Here is a 15,410-nt window from a genome sequence, read left to right on the forward strand (position 1 = left end):
CAGTGATAATAAGAAAACATTACCCTCTGAAGCAATAACACTATAAAACATTTACGACCTTAAAATCATGTTTTAAATGTAAAAGTATCTCAGTTTAAGAAGTCTCCTGGCCAGGCGTAGTGGCTCACGCCTGTAATCCCAGCACTTTGGGAGGCCGAGGCTGACGGATCACCTGAGGTCAGGAGTTCAAGGCCAGCCTAGCCAACATGGCGAAACCCCATCTCTACTGAAGAATACAAAAATTAGCCAGGTGTGGTGGCGGGCACCTATAATCCCAGCTACTCAGGAGGCTGAGACAGGAGAATTGCATGAACGCGGGAGGTGGAGGTTGCAGTGAGCTGGGACCGTGCCAGTGCACTCCTGCCTTGGCAACAGAGTGAGACTCTGTCTCAGAAAAAAAAAAGAAGTCTCCTGGTTACATGCAAGGTATTAGCTAATTATGACTTGATATAATTATATTTAGACTGTTGATTGGTCATTGTTTTTCATTTAGTGGTCGAGAGTGTCTAGCAAAATGCTGACTGGCATATGCAGATACTGAATTTACATCTTCATATATTCATATCTCTCGATATTCAGAACTCAGTTAAATTTATCCAGGAAGATAAGGAGGTCATAAATAGAATACCAAATGTGGCTTTGCTTCTTTTACAGTTAGAGAGCTTTGTTAATATCCTCATTTTCTTTATTTGTACTAGCATTTCCAAATAGAATTTGTTTCACAAGGAAGTATCAATGTATAGTGTCTCTATCAGGCCTTGCATTAGTCCTAGTTTCTCATAGTTGATTTTCAATGACTTTTCAAATTTGGTATACTTTCTATTATATCATAACTTATTTTCCCAACCGTCTAATGGAGACTTGTTAAGGTAGGTCAACCTCATTTTTGTTTTTGAGTTTAATATTACAAATTTTGTTGAAATTTTTATTTTGAAGTAGTTCAAACAAAAAGATTGCAAAAATAGTATGAAGAATTCATATGTACTTTTCACTCAGCATTCCCCCATGTTAACCTCATAAATAACCACAGTAATAGTGATAAATATCAGGACATTAGCATGGATATAATACTGTTAACTGCTCTATTCACTTAATTCCATTTTCATTAATTGCCCCACCAATGTCCTTTCTTTGGACTGAGATTCTATCCAGAGTCTTCATTTATTGTTCTTTCTCCTAAGTTTCCTTTATTCTGGGGAAGACAGTTCCTTGTCCTTTTTGTCTGTCATGGTCACCACATTTGGTCAGCTCTTTTGTAGACTGCTCCTCAAATTGGGTTTGTTTGATGTTTCCTCGTGATTAAACTCAAGTTATGTCTTTTTGGCAAGAATATTGTCGAAGTGATAGAGTGTCCATTTCAATGCTTCATATGAGATGACGTGGTGTTGTGCCCAGCTTACTTATTTTCACTCTTCTGTTATGAGTATGTACCCCACTGCTAAGAATGTCAGCTTTTTGCCTTCGTACATCTAATTATATTTATTTTTCAAGATTTGCCTTTTTAAAATGGTTTTCTCTATTTGCTCTACTTCATTTGATCTCTCACTTCTTTGCCTTCCATTTGCCATAATACTCAGTAAAACCATGTCATACTTATGGCTTGAAAGTCTATGTTATGTTGTGGGAGCCTCACCCACTGTTGCTCCCAGGAGACCTCTTTGGTTTATTCCCTTGGGACATTGAGACTTTTGTACCAATTTATTTTGTCCAAACATGCTCTCAATAATCATATGGGTTTAGTACTACCAAAGTTTGGCACTTAATTATTATTTTATTTATTGAAAGTTAATTTTATCTTCTAATTAGTTGGTATCTTCTTGCCATCATGGACAATTCTACGGATTTTTTTTTTTTTTTTGATTACTTGGAGAGAGAAACAAGTATTTTTAATAGTATGTTGATTTAATCTGTTAATCTTTAGATTTTTTTCAATAATTTAAGGTGAAGAGGGGAGGGAAAGATTGGGTACAACTGTGCTTAGGGAATAATTTAAAAGTGATTTCTAGAAGAAAGTACACTTAGTTTTCTTGTTCATGTATTCTTTCTTATCTCTAGCATTAGTGCTGAAAGTAACTATTAGTATAGAAGTGAAAATTGTCAAAAAAAAAAGACTGATTAATAACCTCAAAGCTGAAAGGAGATTACTAATTCAGAAAATGACAGTTGTAAAATAGAAATCCAATATTAGTTTATAGTTGATTATCAGTTTTATACAGAAAATGATAATAGTGATAAGAATAGCTCTTCTTGGCCGGGCGCGGTGGCTCAAGCCTGTAATCCCAGCACTTTGGGAGGCCGAGATGGGCGGATCACGAGGTCAGGAGATCAAGACCATCCTGGCTAACACGGTGAAACCCCGTCTCTACTAAAAAATACAAAAAAAAAATTAGCCGGGCGAGGTGGCGGGCGCCTGTAGTCCCAGCTACTCGGGAGGCTGAGGCAGGAGAATGGCGGGAACCCGGGAGGTGGAGCTTGCAGTGAGCTGAGATCCGGCCACTGCACTCCAGCCTGGGCCACAGAGCGAGACTCCGTCTCAAAAAAATAAAAAAAAAAAAAAAAAAAGAATAGCTCTTCTTTATAGCCTTAATGGCTCTGCCATTGAATTACTTCAAATTGTGATGATGTTTTCTTCCTAAGAGCTGATTAATTTAATGTGTTCATGTTTTTGTTCCAATAATGGTCCTAAGATTACAGGTGGAATACTGGGACACAAAAATAGTATAATATTTTGTCAGAGACTACCAAACTCATTAGATGCAGAGACAAAGCCACAACTGGGTTTCTGGTTGGGTGGATTTACCCCCCTCCTACCTTTCCCCATTAGACTGAATTTTAACAAACCAGATAGGCTTTCTCAGGTATGGAGATTTCGAATATGCTGTTAGAATCAGACAGCATGAGCTAACATATTTTAGAAATATATTTGACTTCATTTTAAAAAGAGAACATTTATGTTTTCTCACTATTTCACGTGTAATGCAATATAAATAAAGCCCTATCCGAGTTTCATGTTTGTGGGGAAACTAGCATTACTGCAGATTAGTGACAGGGCAGAGAAATGACCTTATTATCTCTGTAATGGTAATAGTGTGCTTCACAGGGGAGCTTGTGTTGTTAAGAGTGAGTTGTTATTTTCTTGCAGATGCTTTCTGCACAAGTTATTAATATATTAAATCAGAAGGATTGGAAAGTGCTGTCTAGGGACTTAGGAATATAATTTATAAGTTTCAGTATTCACCTTTACTTGAAATATCATGTAAATCTGATTTTGTAGATGTATACACAAGCATAAACATGATTTCACACGTCAATTTCTTTGCACATACCTTTTCTTTCTTTATGGAATATCCTATTTTTCCTGTGTCAAGTACCTCTGTCTCTAAGACCCACAGCAGTTGTATCCTCCGTGATGAAACCTTCTATCCCTGTAACCAAGTTGTTGCTTCCCTTTAGATTCCCAGAGCAGTTTGTTCCCATTGCTATATTATGTTTTTATTTGTTGGCTGATAAATCTCTTTCCATCTTTGTAACTCACAGTCGAGTGTGTGCTTCTCAATGGCAATTCAGTTTTTCAGTTCATATTCCAGTATCTTGCATGATGCCTGCATATATTGAATATGCAGCAACTATTAAATGAAAAATGTATATTAAGCTTGGTATAATTAATATATATATATATTATTTAGACACCTCACCTCTTCCAAAAATGTGTTTAAGATGGATTATAAGCAATATAGCAAATTAGAAGAAAACTGAAAGAAAAAAGTAGGATGGGAAATAGAATGGGGCCAAGGATGAGCAAATTCACACCATGAATCTCTAAGTGAATGTGTAGTGTGAATGAGAATATGCATTAAAAAAAATCTATCCTGTTTGATAATTGCATTTTTACAATTTTGGCCTTGAAAAGATTTCTTGTTTTTCTGAGTTGTTCATTTTGTCACTATTTATCTGATGCTGAAGTGTTTATCTGAGGAATGCTTATTAGTTCTAAGATTCTAATGTAATCAGCATATGGTGAAATGGAGTGGCATCAGTTCGTCCCACTTCTGTGAAAATAGGAATCTGTAATATGACTGTGTGTGGTGCTCTTTAGCTTCTGAAGATTTGTGCTCTAACTCCTGTCACCTGCTCTCTTTTACAAAGCACATAGCCGTGGGGTAGGAATGCAAGAAAGCTAACTTGAAATAACAATCTTTTCCTGGAATAAATATGTTTTAAATTAAATTTGACTAAGAAGTACCTATGAATTCTAGCTTGCTCTCCAGGTGACTTGTTTGCCAAATTTAAATAAATGGACATATTTAAATGAATTCTTATTCTGTTCTCGGGATAACATTTAAGCAAATCTAAGAAGAAGTTTTTTTTTTTCTTATTCTCAGTATGGTGTTTTTAAAATAGAGAATAAAACTTGGTTTGTTTTGCTGTTCCTTAGTTAATTGTCAAAATAATGAGGCCTTATTATTTGGGGTAATTTATTTAAGACAATAGAGCAATTAATCGCTCACTGGCAACCTGACAAAGGAAGTGGGCCAAGATGCCAACCCATTTCTTGTGGTCTGCCAGCCCTTAAGAATCGTGTGTTCCAGGGATTTGCTAATCGCCAGCTGGCAACTGATTTACAAGGCGGGAAAGACAGGACTCTTGAATCATGGCCACTTACGAGTAAGATGCAGTGTGTACTGGCTTTAAGCCTTGTCTACTGGCATTCAGATGTTGCTGCCAGGGGAGAGACTTGATGATGACGAGGAGCCTATGTGCTATCTTTGGTGTGTTTGTCCGATGTCATCAGCATTGTTCTTGACCCTCACTTTGGTTTAACAATTAAGACCTGCTAAGTAGAATATACTACTCCAGTGATAATGTGTGTCTCCCTGTCTGTTTATTTGTCTACCTGCCTGTCCATTCATCTATCCATCTGTCCATCCATTCATCCATCCATCCATCCATCCATCCATCCATCCATCCATCCATCCGTCTATCCATCTGTCCATGCAATGAATACTGGGGTTAAGCCATCAATGAATGGGCTGGAATTAACCTCTGAAAGCACTGTTTACAATTGGGGCTGGCAATCTTTTTCTGTAAACGAACAGATAATACATATTTTAGGTTTGTGGACCATACTGTCTCTGTTGGAACTAGTCAGCTCTGCTGTTGTAGGGTAGAAACAGCTGTAGACACTGTGTAAATCAATGGCATGGTTGTGAGCCAATGAAATGCTGTTTCCAAAAAAATCAGCTTGCAGCTATAGTTAGCCTACCCCTCAATTAGACAGTGGAAGTATCTGACTCAACATAGTTTGGGAGCTACACAAAAACTTTTAAAGAAGTGCTTTAATACTTATAAGTTTTCTAACACTGCTTTATGTTCCAGGTTTGTTAGCTTAATTATTGTCTGTTTCGGGATTTATCTAAAAAACGTAATTTTATAGATTTTACTGTTTTCTTTTTTATTTAAGTATATTAATCATTTAAATGATATTCACCTCTTTCTGACACTGGTTATATAAATGTCATTGGATTGGAAATCTATAAAAATACAAGGAATAAAATTCACCGCTGTATCACCCATAAAGCACCATTACATTTAATAGTTTTTACTTATAAACATGATTTTAAAAACTACTTTGACGTGGAAGTATGGTCAAGATACATTGATGAGTGAAAAAAATGCAGATTGTAGAAGAGTTCTGAACAGTATATATGATGTGATTCTATTTGTGAAAATAAAAAAGATTATGTATGTGTACACTAGCATATGGTAAATATCTGAGTAGATACGGAATCAGTTCTTAGTTTTCAAGCAAATGAAATCAACTCTCCAGTATAAGCAGAAGAAATTTATTGAAGGTTAAATAAATAACTCGCAGATTTCTGGAATCCCCAAGAATCAGGTTTAGAGGCCATATATTTAGAAGCAATACCCCAAATAACTGGTTCTGCAAAGAGGCCCTGGCAACTGTCAGTCTGAATCCGTGATACCACTAAGCCTAGATGCTGGATTTGCCTCCACTGTTACCAGTATTCCAGAATGAATTCTAGACAGTTACTGCTCTTCTGTGTCATCAGCTTCCAATTCAGAGTCTGCTGTGGATGCATTGGATTGCCAGAGCCCATGTTTTGTGCCCTGGCTGCAGAGGAACCTTAGCGGGGAGGCATGTGGAATTCACTTCTGTAGTGGACAAAGGGCCCTGCCTCCTAAGGTAGAGGATTTACCAAATGTAGGAAGAGGATTCAGAATCTTGGATGCCAGAAAGAATGAGAGCTGTCTACAGCAGACACCTGGGAAATTGTTAGCATTGGTTACTTCTGGATGGTGGAGTTGGAAGGGCTAACTGGGAGCCTTCCAGAGGGAAGCTTTTACTTTAATTTTACTCTTCTGTCCTTTTTGAATATATATATATATAATAAAAAAGTCCATGGGGAAAATGAACAAAAGGGAACAACAGTTTTTTCCAGCATTTCCACTGATAGTATTTTCACATAAGAACTCAAGAATGGCTAGGCGCGGTGGCTCACACCTGTAATCCCAGCATTTTGGGAGCCTTGGGGGTGGATCACCTGAGGTCAGGAGTTCGAGATCAGCCTGGACAACATGGTGAAACCCTGTCTCTACTAAAAATACAAACATTAGCAGAGTGTGGTGGTGCATGCCTGTAATCCCAGCTACTTGGGGGTCTGAGAATCACTTGAACCCAGGAGGCAGAGGTTGCAGTGAGCTAAGATTGCGCCACTCCACTCCAGCCTGGGCGACAGAGTGAGACTCTGCCTCAAAAAAAAAAAAAAAAAAAGCCCGGGTGCGGTGACTCACGCCTGTAATCCCAGCACTTTGGGAGGCCGAGGTGGATGGATCATTTGAGGTCAGGAGTTCAAGACCAGCCTGGCCAACACAGTGAAACCCCATCTCTACTAAAAATACAAAAATTAGCCTGGGGGTAGTGGTGTGCACTTGTAATCCCAGCTACTTGGGAGGCTGAGGCAGGAGAATCACTTGAGCCTGGGAGGCAAAGGTTGCAGATCACGCCACCACACTCCAGTCTGGGTGACAGAGTGAGATCCTGTCTCAGACAAACAAACAAACAAAAACAAAACAAAAAACTAAAGAAACCTTCTCAGCATAACTGTGCAGTTTCATCAACTTCATACTCAATTTTATTTTGAAATTCCATTTATAATTTTCTCCCAGATTCAGTCATCTCTATATTGCATGTACTTGGTTGGGCAGAGAAGTCATAAAATGGTTTTCTCTGAGATACCAGTGGCTTCTTTTTGGCTTGATAGAGCTGATTTAGTTTATCTTTTTAAGGTCTACAGTATTCAGTTTTGAAAATTAAGGTGTTGTCAGCGGCTGTGATTGATGAAGTGTTCATAGATAAAAGGTGAAAAACTACAATCTACTTTAAAATTTGACCCTATTATTTTTTCCCCAAACCCCCATAAATTTGCTACTTTTTAGAAAATTGATCTGAGAACTTAATTCAACTTAATAAAGTTTTATCACAGGTAATAACAATTTTTAAGAACAATTTTAGATTTACAGAAAAAGTATGAACATAGTACAGAGTTCTTAGATACCACACACCCTGTTTGCCCTATTATTAACATCTTACATACATGTAGGATACAATTATTATAGTTAATAGACCAATATTGATACATTCTTACTGACTAAAGTTCCTTCTTTATTAAGATTTTTTTAGTTTCTAAAGTTTATTTTTTTGTTCCAAGATAGCTGCTGTATTTTATACATTTATATTGCATTTATTCATCTGTGCAGTAATGTCATAGAGCCATATCGTAAATGCTGTTTCTGTTTTAAGTAATATAGAATTTAGAGAAACAATAAATAAAATAAAGCTTTGCTACAATGAGCTTCATAAATTATTTTATGCACAAGTGTCACCTCAGAAAAAATAACTGTTTTTTTTTTTTTTTTTCCTGTTCTGTATTTAGCGGAACAGGTTCCTATAGAACCATACAACATCCCATTGTCCCAGGCCGAAGTCATACAGGAAGGGAGTGATGTTACTCTTGTTGCCTGGGGCACTCAGGTGAGTAGCATTGATCCCAACTGTTAAAACCTATGTTGTGCTTGGAAGCTCTCATTTTAAATCCTGATACATGAAAAATTGAAGACAATGTTTTCTTTATATTTCAGATTAAATCTGGTGCTACTGATGCTAATTTCTTTTTTCCCTCAACTTTATTGATGTGTAATTGACAAATGAAATTATATATATTCAAGGTATATATGTGATGATTTGATATATGCATACCTTGTGAAATGATTACCATAATCAAATTAATTAATGGATCCATCACCACACATAGTTACTATTTTGTGTGTGGGGGTGGGGGTGAGGACACTTCAGATCTATTGTTTGCGTTAGTCACTGTGCTGTATATTAGATCCTGAGAACTTCCTCATCTTATAACTGAAAGTCTGTGGTACTGATTTCTGAGTGAAGGTGAGATGTCTGTATATATTAAAATGTATACACATGTGGTGGCCATAAATATGTTACAACGATGTATTAATTAAAAACACATTTCTTTTGAAATATGTGTATACTCACATTACTTTTGCTGCAAATGGCTATAATCTTTTTCATTACATTTCCTGCCATCTCTCATGATTACTTTGCTGGCCATGTGTACCCATCCACTGGTCCAGACTCAAAATTCCATGTCTGTCTTTTTTTCCAGTGACCCTCTCTACTGATCCACTTCATTTTCCCCCAGGCTTGTTGTCACTTTGCTCTACCTCCCAACTTTTTCTCTGGCCATGAACTCCTATCTCTTCCACTTTTCTTCTCTCTCCTTCTTTTAAAGATATGGTGAGTTTTTATTTTTCTGCATAAAGGAAATCCTTATTTTAGGAAATTTAGGGCAACACAATATAAAGAAGATAACAAAAATGGTTTTCAATATCAAAAGCTCCTACTCTCCTCTCCGTTTGATTTTTGGCATGGAGAGCTGCAGTCCTCATGGTTTCTCACCTTCAGTGGGGTAACTCTGCTGCTTGGTGAGTTGTATCCCATTGACAGTGTCCTTGGTGGGTGTGGCAAACCTCTTTGCTGTCCTTCTGTCCACTTTTTAATCCACATCTCTGTTACTGTCAGCTCATGACCTTACCTCTCTTTTTAATGGGTAAGTTAGGGTGTATTAGGTATTAACTCACATAGCTTGCTCTTCCTTTTGCTTCAGATTCTTTCCTTCTTCCCTTTGTCTTGAAGAAGAGGTGTCTGGTTTACATAACAACGTCTGCAAATCGGTTTCAGACTGTGTTCCATTTTACCTTCCTTCTCCAAGACTGTAGTCTATTAGCTAGTCCGTCTCTCTCCTGCATCTTCAGTTTTCCATTTCTTGTTGCTCTTATTTAAAAAGTATGTCTCTCTTCACTATTTAAAGAATTCCTTTCCCCTTAAATCCCATTACACCTCCCTCCTTTTAACACTGAACTTGAACAACTGTTTTCTATTGTCTATATTTAATTTCTTAACTTCGTTATATTCTTGTACCTGTGAGTTCCATTCCCACTAATTTACTGTTTTTGTCAACATTACTGATCTTCTAGTTGTTTAAATTCAGCTCTTATTCCTGCTATGGTATATGATACTGGCTGCTATCCCTGTGAAATCTTCCTCTTAAGCTTCTGCAGTACACTGTCTCCTGGTTTTCTTTCTAGCTCTTTAACTGTTCTTTTTATCTCCTTTTTTTCTTTCCTTCCCTCCTTTTTCCCTCCCTCCCTCACTCCTTCCCTCTCTTTCTTCCTTCCTTTCCTCTTGGGCCATTTTTTCCTTAAATGTTGGTGATTTTTGCCCTTTACTTCTCCCTCTACATGCTTTCTACCTATTCGTTTGACTTCATTTACCTTCTGTGTGCCATTTTGTAATCAGTGTCTGTAGTACTGACTTCTCTCTCTAAGCACCTCTTTCTGTTTTCTAGATATCTGTACTTAACTATTTTTGCAGAATATGGGATTCAACATATGTAAAACAAATTTATGAATTCTTCATGCAGATCAATTCCTGAGACTTTAAATACTATCTCTAATAGTGATGTCAGCATTCAACTAGTTTTTGAAGCTGGAACCTTTGTAGTCATTCTCTGCATATTTTTCTCTTTGTTTCAGGTTCATGTGATCCGGGAGGTAGCTTCCATGGCAAAAGAAAAGCTTGGAGTATCTTGTGAAGTCATTGATCTGAGGACTATAATACCTTGGGATGTGGACACAGTTTGTAAGGTATGAATATAATGGTGATAGAATGTCATTTCCCTGAAACCTTTGGTCAAATATGTTGTATATTTGCAAATCATTCTTTTGAAATTGTGAGCTATGTGAGCATTTTCAATTGATTTAAAAGTTTTAAATTTGCAGCATGAAAGAAAGTTGTATAAACAGCTTCATGCTCAAGGAAACAAATCGCTATAGAATTTATTTTTCCTCCTGTAGTTTTCTCTGTTTAAAATACTACAAAACAGGGTCCTTTATGCAGTCACCTTGGGTTAAGTTGTGTGAGTCGTGGAGGATATCAAGGATGCCGAAGGCACCTGTGTTTTTGACTTCTTATTAGTTATGGTTCAATTAGCTAGGTTTAATTTCGTCAGGTAGATTAAGTGATTTGGCTGAATTTTCATTTATCTTCTCTCCAAAAGTTATGGGGATGGATTTTTTTTTTTTTTTTTTTTTTAATAACTCTGTATATAGTCTTAATACTGCGGGTTACAGTCTAAGGATTGTGTGGAGATTCTGGCTGCTCTAATGTACAGTTTCTATCTAAGTAGTCTCATGACCTTTGGCCTGATTACATTGGTCTTCTTTTTACTATTAAGATTTACATAACCAGTTCCCTCTTAAGAATATAGTTTAGTTCTCATTTACCTCTTTATATCCAGTGTCTTTCACACCAATGTCAAGATAATTTAAGAAGCATCTATTTTCATATTGATACAAAGAGGCTTAAGCACTCTTTTTGTAATAGTCTTATCAATTAAGACTAGCTACATGTATTGTAAATTATATGTACCTAGTCTTAATAGATAAGTACAATAGATATATGTACGATTAATAGATACATGTACAATTACATGTAAAATTGTGGGAAACAATGACATGTATTATTTTTTCTTGATTTACTGCTATAGTCATAAGACATAGGGCATTTTATATTTACTACTTTTAAGAGCTTTGGCATTCTCATAGCTTTTACAGGCTATTTCTTGGGTTAGTTACATGAAAATATCGTGCAGATACTACTGCTGTAAAAGTGTAGCCTGGGATGTTTTTAGGTGAAAAGTGTTTTATAATTTAGTAGAAGATGTAAGATTTGTTATAGTAACAAAATTCTGAAGACTCACTTGACACCATCTAAACACTTGACATGCTTACAAATGGTTTCAACAATATCCTGAGCCATTCTATTTGTAGTTGCTGTAATTAAGAGCAATATTTCAGACTGAGTTATTCATAGCTTCATGAAAATAATTTAATGCTTTTTGCAGGCATTTTCAAATCAAGTCAGATACCGGGTTTTCTTTCAAATAGCCAAATGTTCCAAATTATAGTTAAACTAGAGTTGGCTTCTTGTTTGCAACATGTATCCACCACTTATCCTGGGGTTTGTATTTTTAGTGTAGATGGTGGTTTTACATGGGGATATGATGTTTTGTCATGGTGCAGTGTGGGGGGCATTTACCTATGGTCAGAGCAAGCACTTTTAGAACTTTATTTACATATATATATATATAACCTTAACATTCAAAAAGCATTTTTGTAGCAGCTTATGGTAAATAGCACATGTATACTAATACTTCATTTTGGCAACCGTGGAAGCAAAGAGAGGAGAGGTAGGGGAAGAAAGAAGGGTGAAGTTGTTTATATTTACATCGATATCGGTTTGCTTTTGCATCACTGTATTAAATCTACTGGTTGCATCTTTATCTTATCCTAGAATGCAGATCCATTTTCCTTAGGGCTCTATCCTACTGGGAAAGATGAAAGAGGAGACAAGCGATCTCTACTGAATGAGAAAGTGATACATCAGACCTCTGACTTATTAGCATCATTATTTTGTTTTGTTTTGGGATGCTTTCATCCGGTTGTGACAGTGAAAGCCAGCTTCTTGATTGCTTTGGATCTATTGGAGACTTTCTTCATTGCTGATGATGGTACCTCTCCTGTTTTCTTTTGATGTATCAAAAGAGGTAAAATTTTGGTACTTAGCTTTTTCCTCCTAGGATTTAGAGATGATTTTAAAGAAGAGGGCCCTATAACCAAATATTTATATTGAAAATGAGGGTTTTTTTTCCCCCAGAGTGAAGCTTTTTAAATTCATCTTGATAAATTCTATAGTAACCAAAATTTGTGTTATAATCTCTTTTAGTTAGGTGTGTTTTATCAGTTGTTTTTGTCTTATGACTCATTAGATCCCTCAGTTTTATTCATTATGTGTCAGCTAAACCCCAATATATATCTTTTGGAATGCCTAATCGAGAAAAGAAAGCATATTAAAAGCAAAAATGATTTGTTGAACACATATAGTAACATACTCTACACACTAAAATGACTCTGGGACACTTGAGGAATTCATACTTCTTGCTTAATCCTTGATGCATGGTTTGGAAGTTACAAAACAACATAAGTAGTTACTCAGGGATAGAGAAAGGAGCAGAGTCTTTGATTGTTGCTCAAGGGAGTTACAAAATTAGAGACTTAAATGGGCCTAGAAACCACAGTTAGTTTTTCCACTCAATGCTGACCCTGATATTAAAAAGCTAAGCTGGAGACTTCTGAAAAGCACAGTAGAAAATTCTTGAGTTTAGAGGTGCTTAAGAGACAGATACCTACCCTGTGCCATGGGGTGTGTGTGTGTGTGTGTGGAAGTGGATTGGCTTAAGAGAATCAGCTGTGTGAGTTCAAAGCCCTGAAATGAATGGCACATTGAAACTGATGACCTATAACTGCTTTTTAGTTGGCTACACTTGCTATTTGGTCTCAACCAGGTGTGTAGAATCCAGGTGTATAGAACTCATTTTGTGGGGCTGTAGTGACAAAATTGAAATTTTGAGGGGATTTAGACACATACTTTAACTTTCTCTCAAAATATTTGCCAAATTCTAAAGGTGTAAATGGTGAAAGGTAAGTAGAAAATATCTGGAAAGTGAAGCTATCACTTGATAATGAAGTGACAAAGACCAATCATACTCTCAACTGAAAGCCTTGGAGAGTTAGGTCTTACAATTAGAGGCAAACCAGATGTAGACCAGGTCATCTCAAACCCACAAGACAGCCTCTACCCCTTTGAGTTTTTTACTAAATTATGTACTTTTACTCTATCTGCCCAGCAGAGCAAGGAGTCAATCCTCTCATTATCTGGAACTTCTATAAACCAGCATTCAATAAAAAACTATTAAGTAGATGAAGAGACAGGAGTATTTGATCAATAACAAAGAGGAAACAAATAATAAAAAGCAGAAACACAGCTGATCCAGATATTGGAGTTAGCAGACAAGGATGTCTTGATTGTTATGCTTAGGAACACAGAGAAAATAAGGAACAAAAGAGGTAAGAGGGTAGAGAATTACCTAGAAAATTGGGTGTGTGCGTGTGTACATGTACGTATATGGATCAAGTAAACTTTGTGGAGCCATCAAAAAAATATGTATCTGACAATAAGAACTCAATGAATAGGCTTATAACATATTGGACTCAGTAGATGATAGCAATAATGAACTGGAAGGCTAGTTAATAGAAAATGTCCACATTGAACCTCAAGTCAGAAAAGAGGATAAAGCACATTTGGGATCTGGTCAAAAGATGTCTTATATACAATTTGAATTCCAGAAAAAGAAAAGAGAGAAAATCAGCAACAATATCTAAAAAAAAAATTTCTCATGAAAGTTTCAGAACATCATCACACAAGCTTTGTTAACGTTTAAGAAGATTATATTCAAAGAAAACCACACCTGGTATGCACAATGGCATGACATCTTAAATTGCTGACTATGCTAGCCCACAATTCTATACTTAGTGAAAATATCTTTTTAAAATTAAGATGAAAAAAGAAATAGTTTAGGCAAACAGAAATTGAGAGAATTTATCACTAGCAGGCTCTCACTAAAAGAAGGTACTGCAAGGGAGCTCCCTTTGGCAGAAGGAAAATGATCCTAAAAGAAAATATGGAAGAGAGCATACACTGTAGCTCAGGATTGATTGTCCAAAACAGTACTGACAATTTTCTGTGAAAGTTTAAGTTTAGTGAAGTTGAAGTTAAATATATGGAATTGAAATGTAACACAATAAAAACACAAAAGCCAGGGGGTCTTACATGGAGTTAAAATATTCTGTTGTTCTAGGATTATTATGAAGTGTAATGTTCTAATTAGGTTTTAATTAAGGATACAAGTTTTAATCTCCAGTGTAACAACTGAAATAACAGCGAAAGAATGCAGAGCTAGCAAGTTAATAAGAGAACTATAAATTAATAAAAATATTTGGTTAATCCAAAATAAAGAAATAAGTATAAAAAATGGATGGGTCAATAGATAACAGATGATAAGATGATATAAACCCAAATATAGAAGTAATTAAATACAAAAAGATTAAATAAACCTAGTAAAAGTCTAAAGATCCTCAGACTTCATGAAAAACAACTACCACCACCACATGTAGCTTAAAAAAAGGCATACTTTAAATATAAGGACATCAAAATGTTGAAAATGAAAGGATGGAAAAAGAAAGTTGGTGTAGATATACCAATTTCAAATAAAGCATTAAGGCAAAAAGAACTACTAGAAATGAAGAAGAACATTTCACAATGCCAAAGGGACCAGTCCACCATGAAAATATAATAATCCTAAGTCTATTTCATCCTTAATAACATAGTTTGAAAAAAAGCAATAGACCAAACAAAGAAAACAGAAGAGGTATGAACATGTTCACAGTTACAGCAGGAGACTTTAAGACATCCCTCTTGAATCTTTCTTAATCAAGCAGACAAAATCTTGTTGAGGGGCGGAGCAAAATGGCTGAATAGGAACAGCTCCAGTCTCCAACTCCCAGCGCCAGTGACACGGAAGACCGCTGATTTCTGCATTTTCAACTGAGGTACTGGGTTCATCTCACTAGGGAGTGCCGGACAATCGGGGCTGGTCAGCTGCTGCAGCCCGACCAGCGAGAGCTGAAGCAGGGCGAGGCATCACCTCATCTGGGAAGCGCAAGGGGAAAGGGAATCCCTTTTCCTAGCCAGGGAAACTGAGACACACAACACCTGGAAAATCGGGTAACTCCCACCCCAATACTGCGCTTTAAGCAGACAGGCACACCAGGAGATTATATCCCACACCTGGCCGGTAGGGTCCCACGCCCACGGAGCCTCCCTCATTGCTAGCACAGCAGTCTGCGAT

General features: G+C 36.6%; 1 protein-coding gene across 2 annotated transcripts in view; it reads left to right on the forward strand.

Moving 5' to 3' along the window:
• The window catches only part of BCKDHB (branched chain keto acid dehydrogenase E1, beta polypeptide), a 253,890-nt gene that overhangs the window by 86,700 nt on the left and 151,780 nt on the right, over window positions 1-15,410 (forward strand). For both annotated transcript variants that reach the window (XM_011969331.1, XM_011969332.1), the window contains exons 7-8: window positions 7,956-8,053; window positions 10,138-10,248. In XM_011969331.1, coding sequence (XP_011824721.1) covers window positions 7,956-8,053; window positions 10,138-10,248 — 209 coding nt within the window. The remainder of the gene's footprint in view (window positions 1-7,955; window positions 8,054-10,137; window positions 10,249-15,410) is intronic.

Source organism: Mandrillus leucophaeus, unplaced genomic scaffold (genome assembly GCF_000951045.1).
Source record: "Mandrillus leucophaeus isolate KB7577 unplaced genomic scaffold, Mleu.le_1.0 Scaffold882, whole genome shotgun sequence".
NCBI lineage: Eukaryota > Metazoa > Chordata > Mammalia > Primates > Cercopithecidae > Mandrillus > Mandrillus leucophaeus.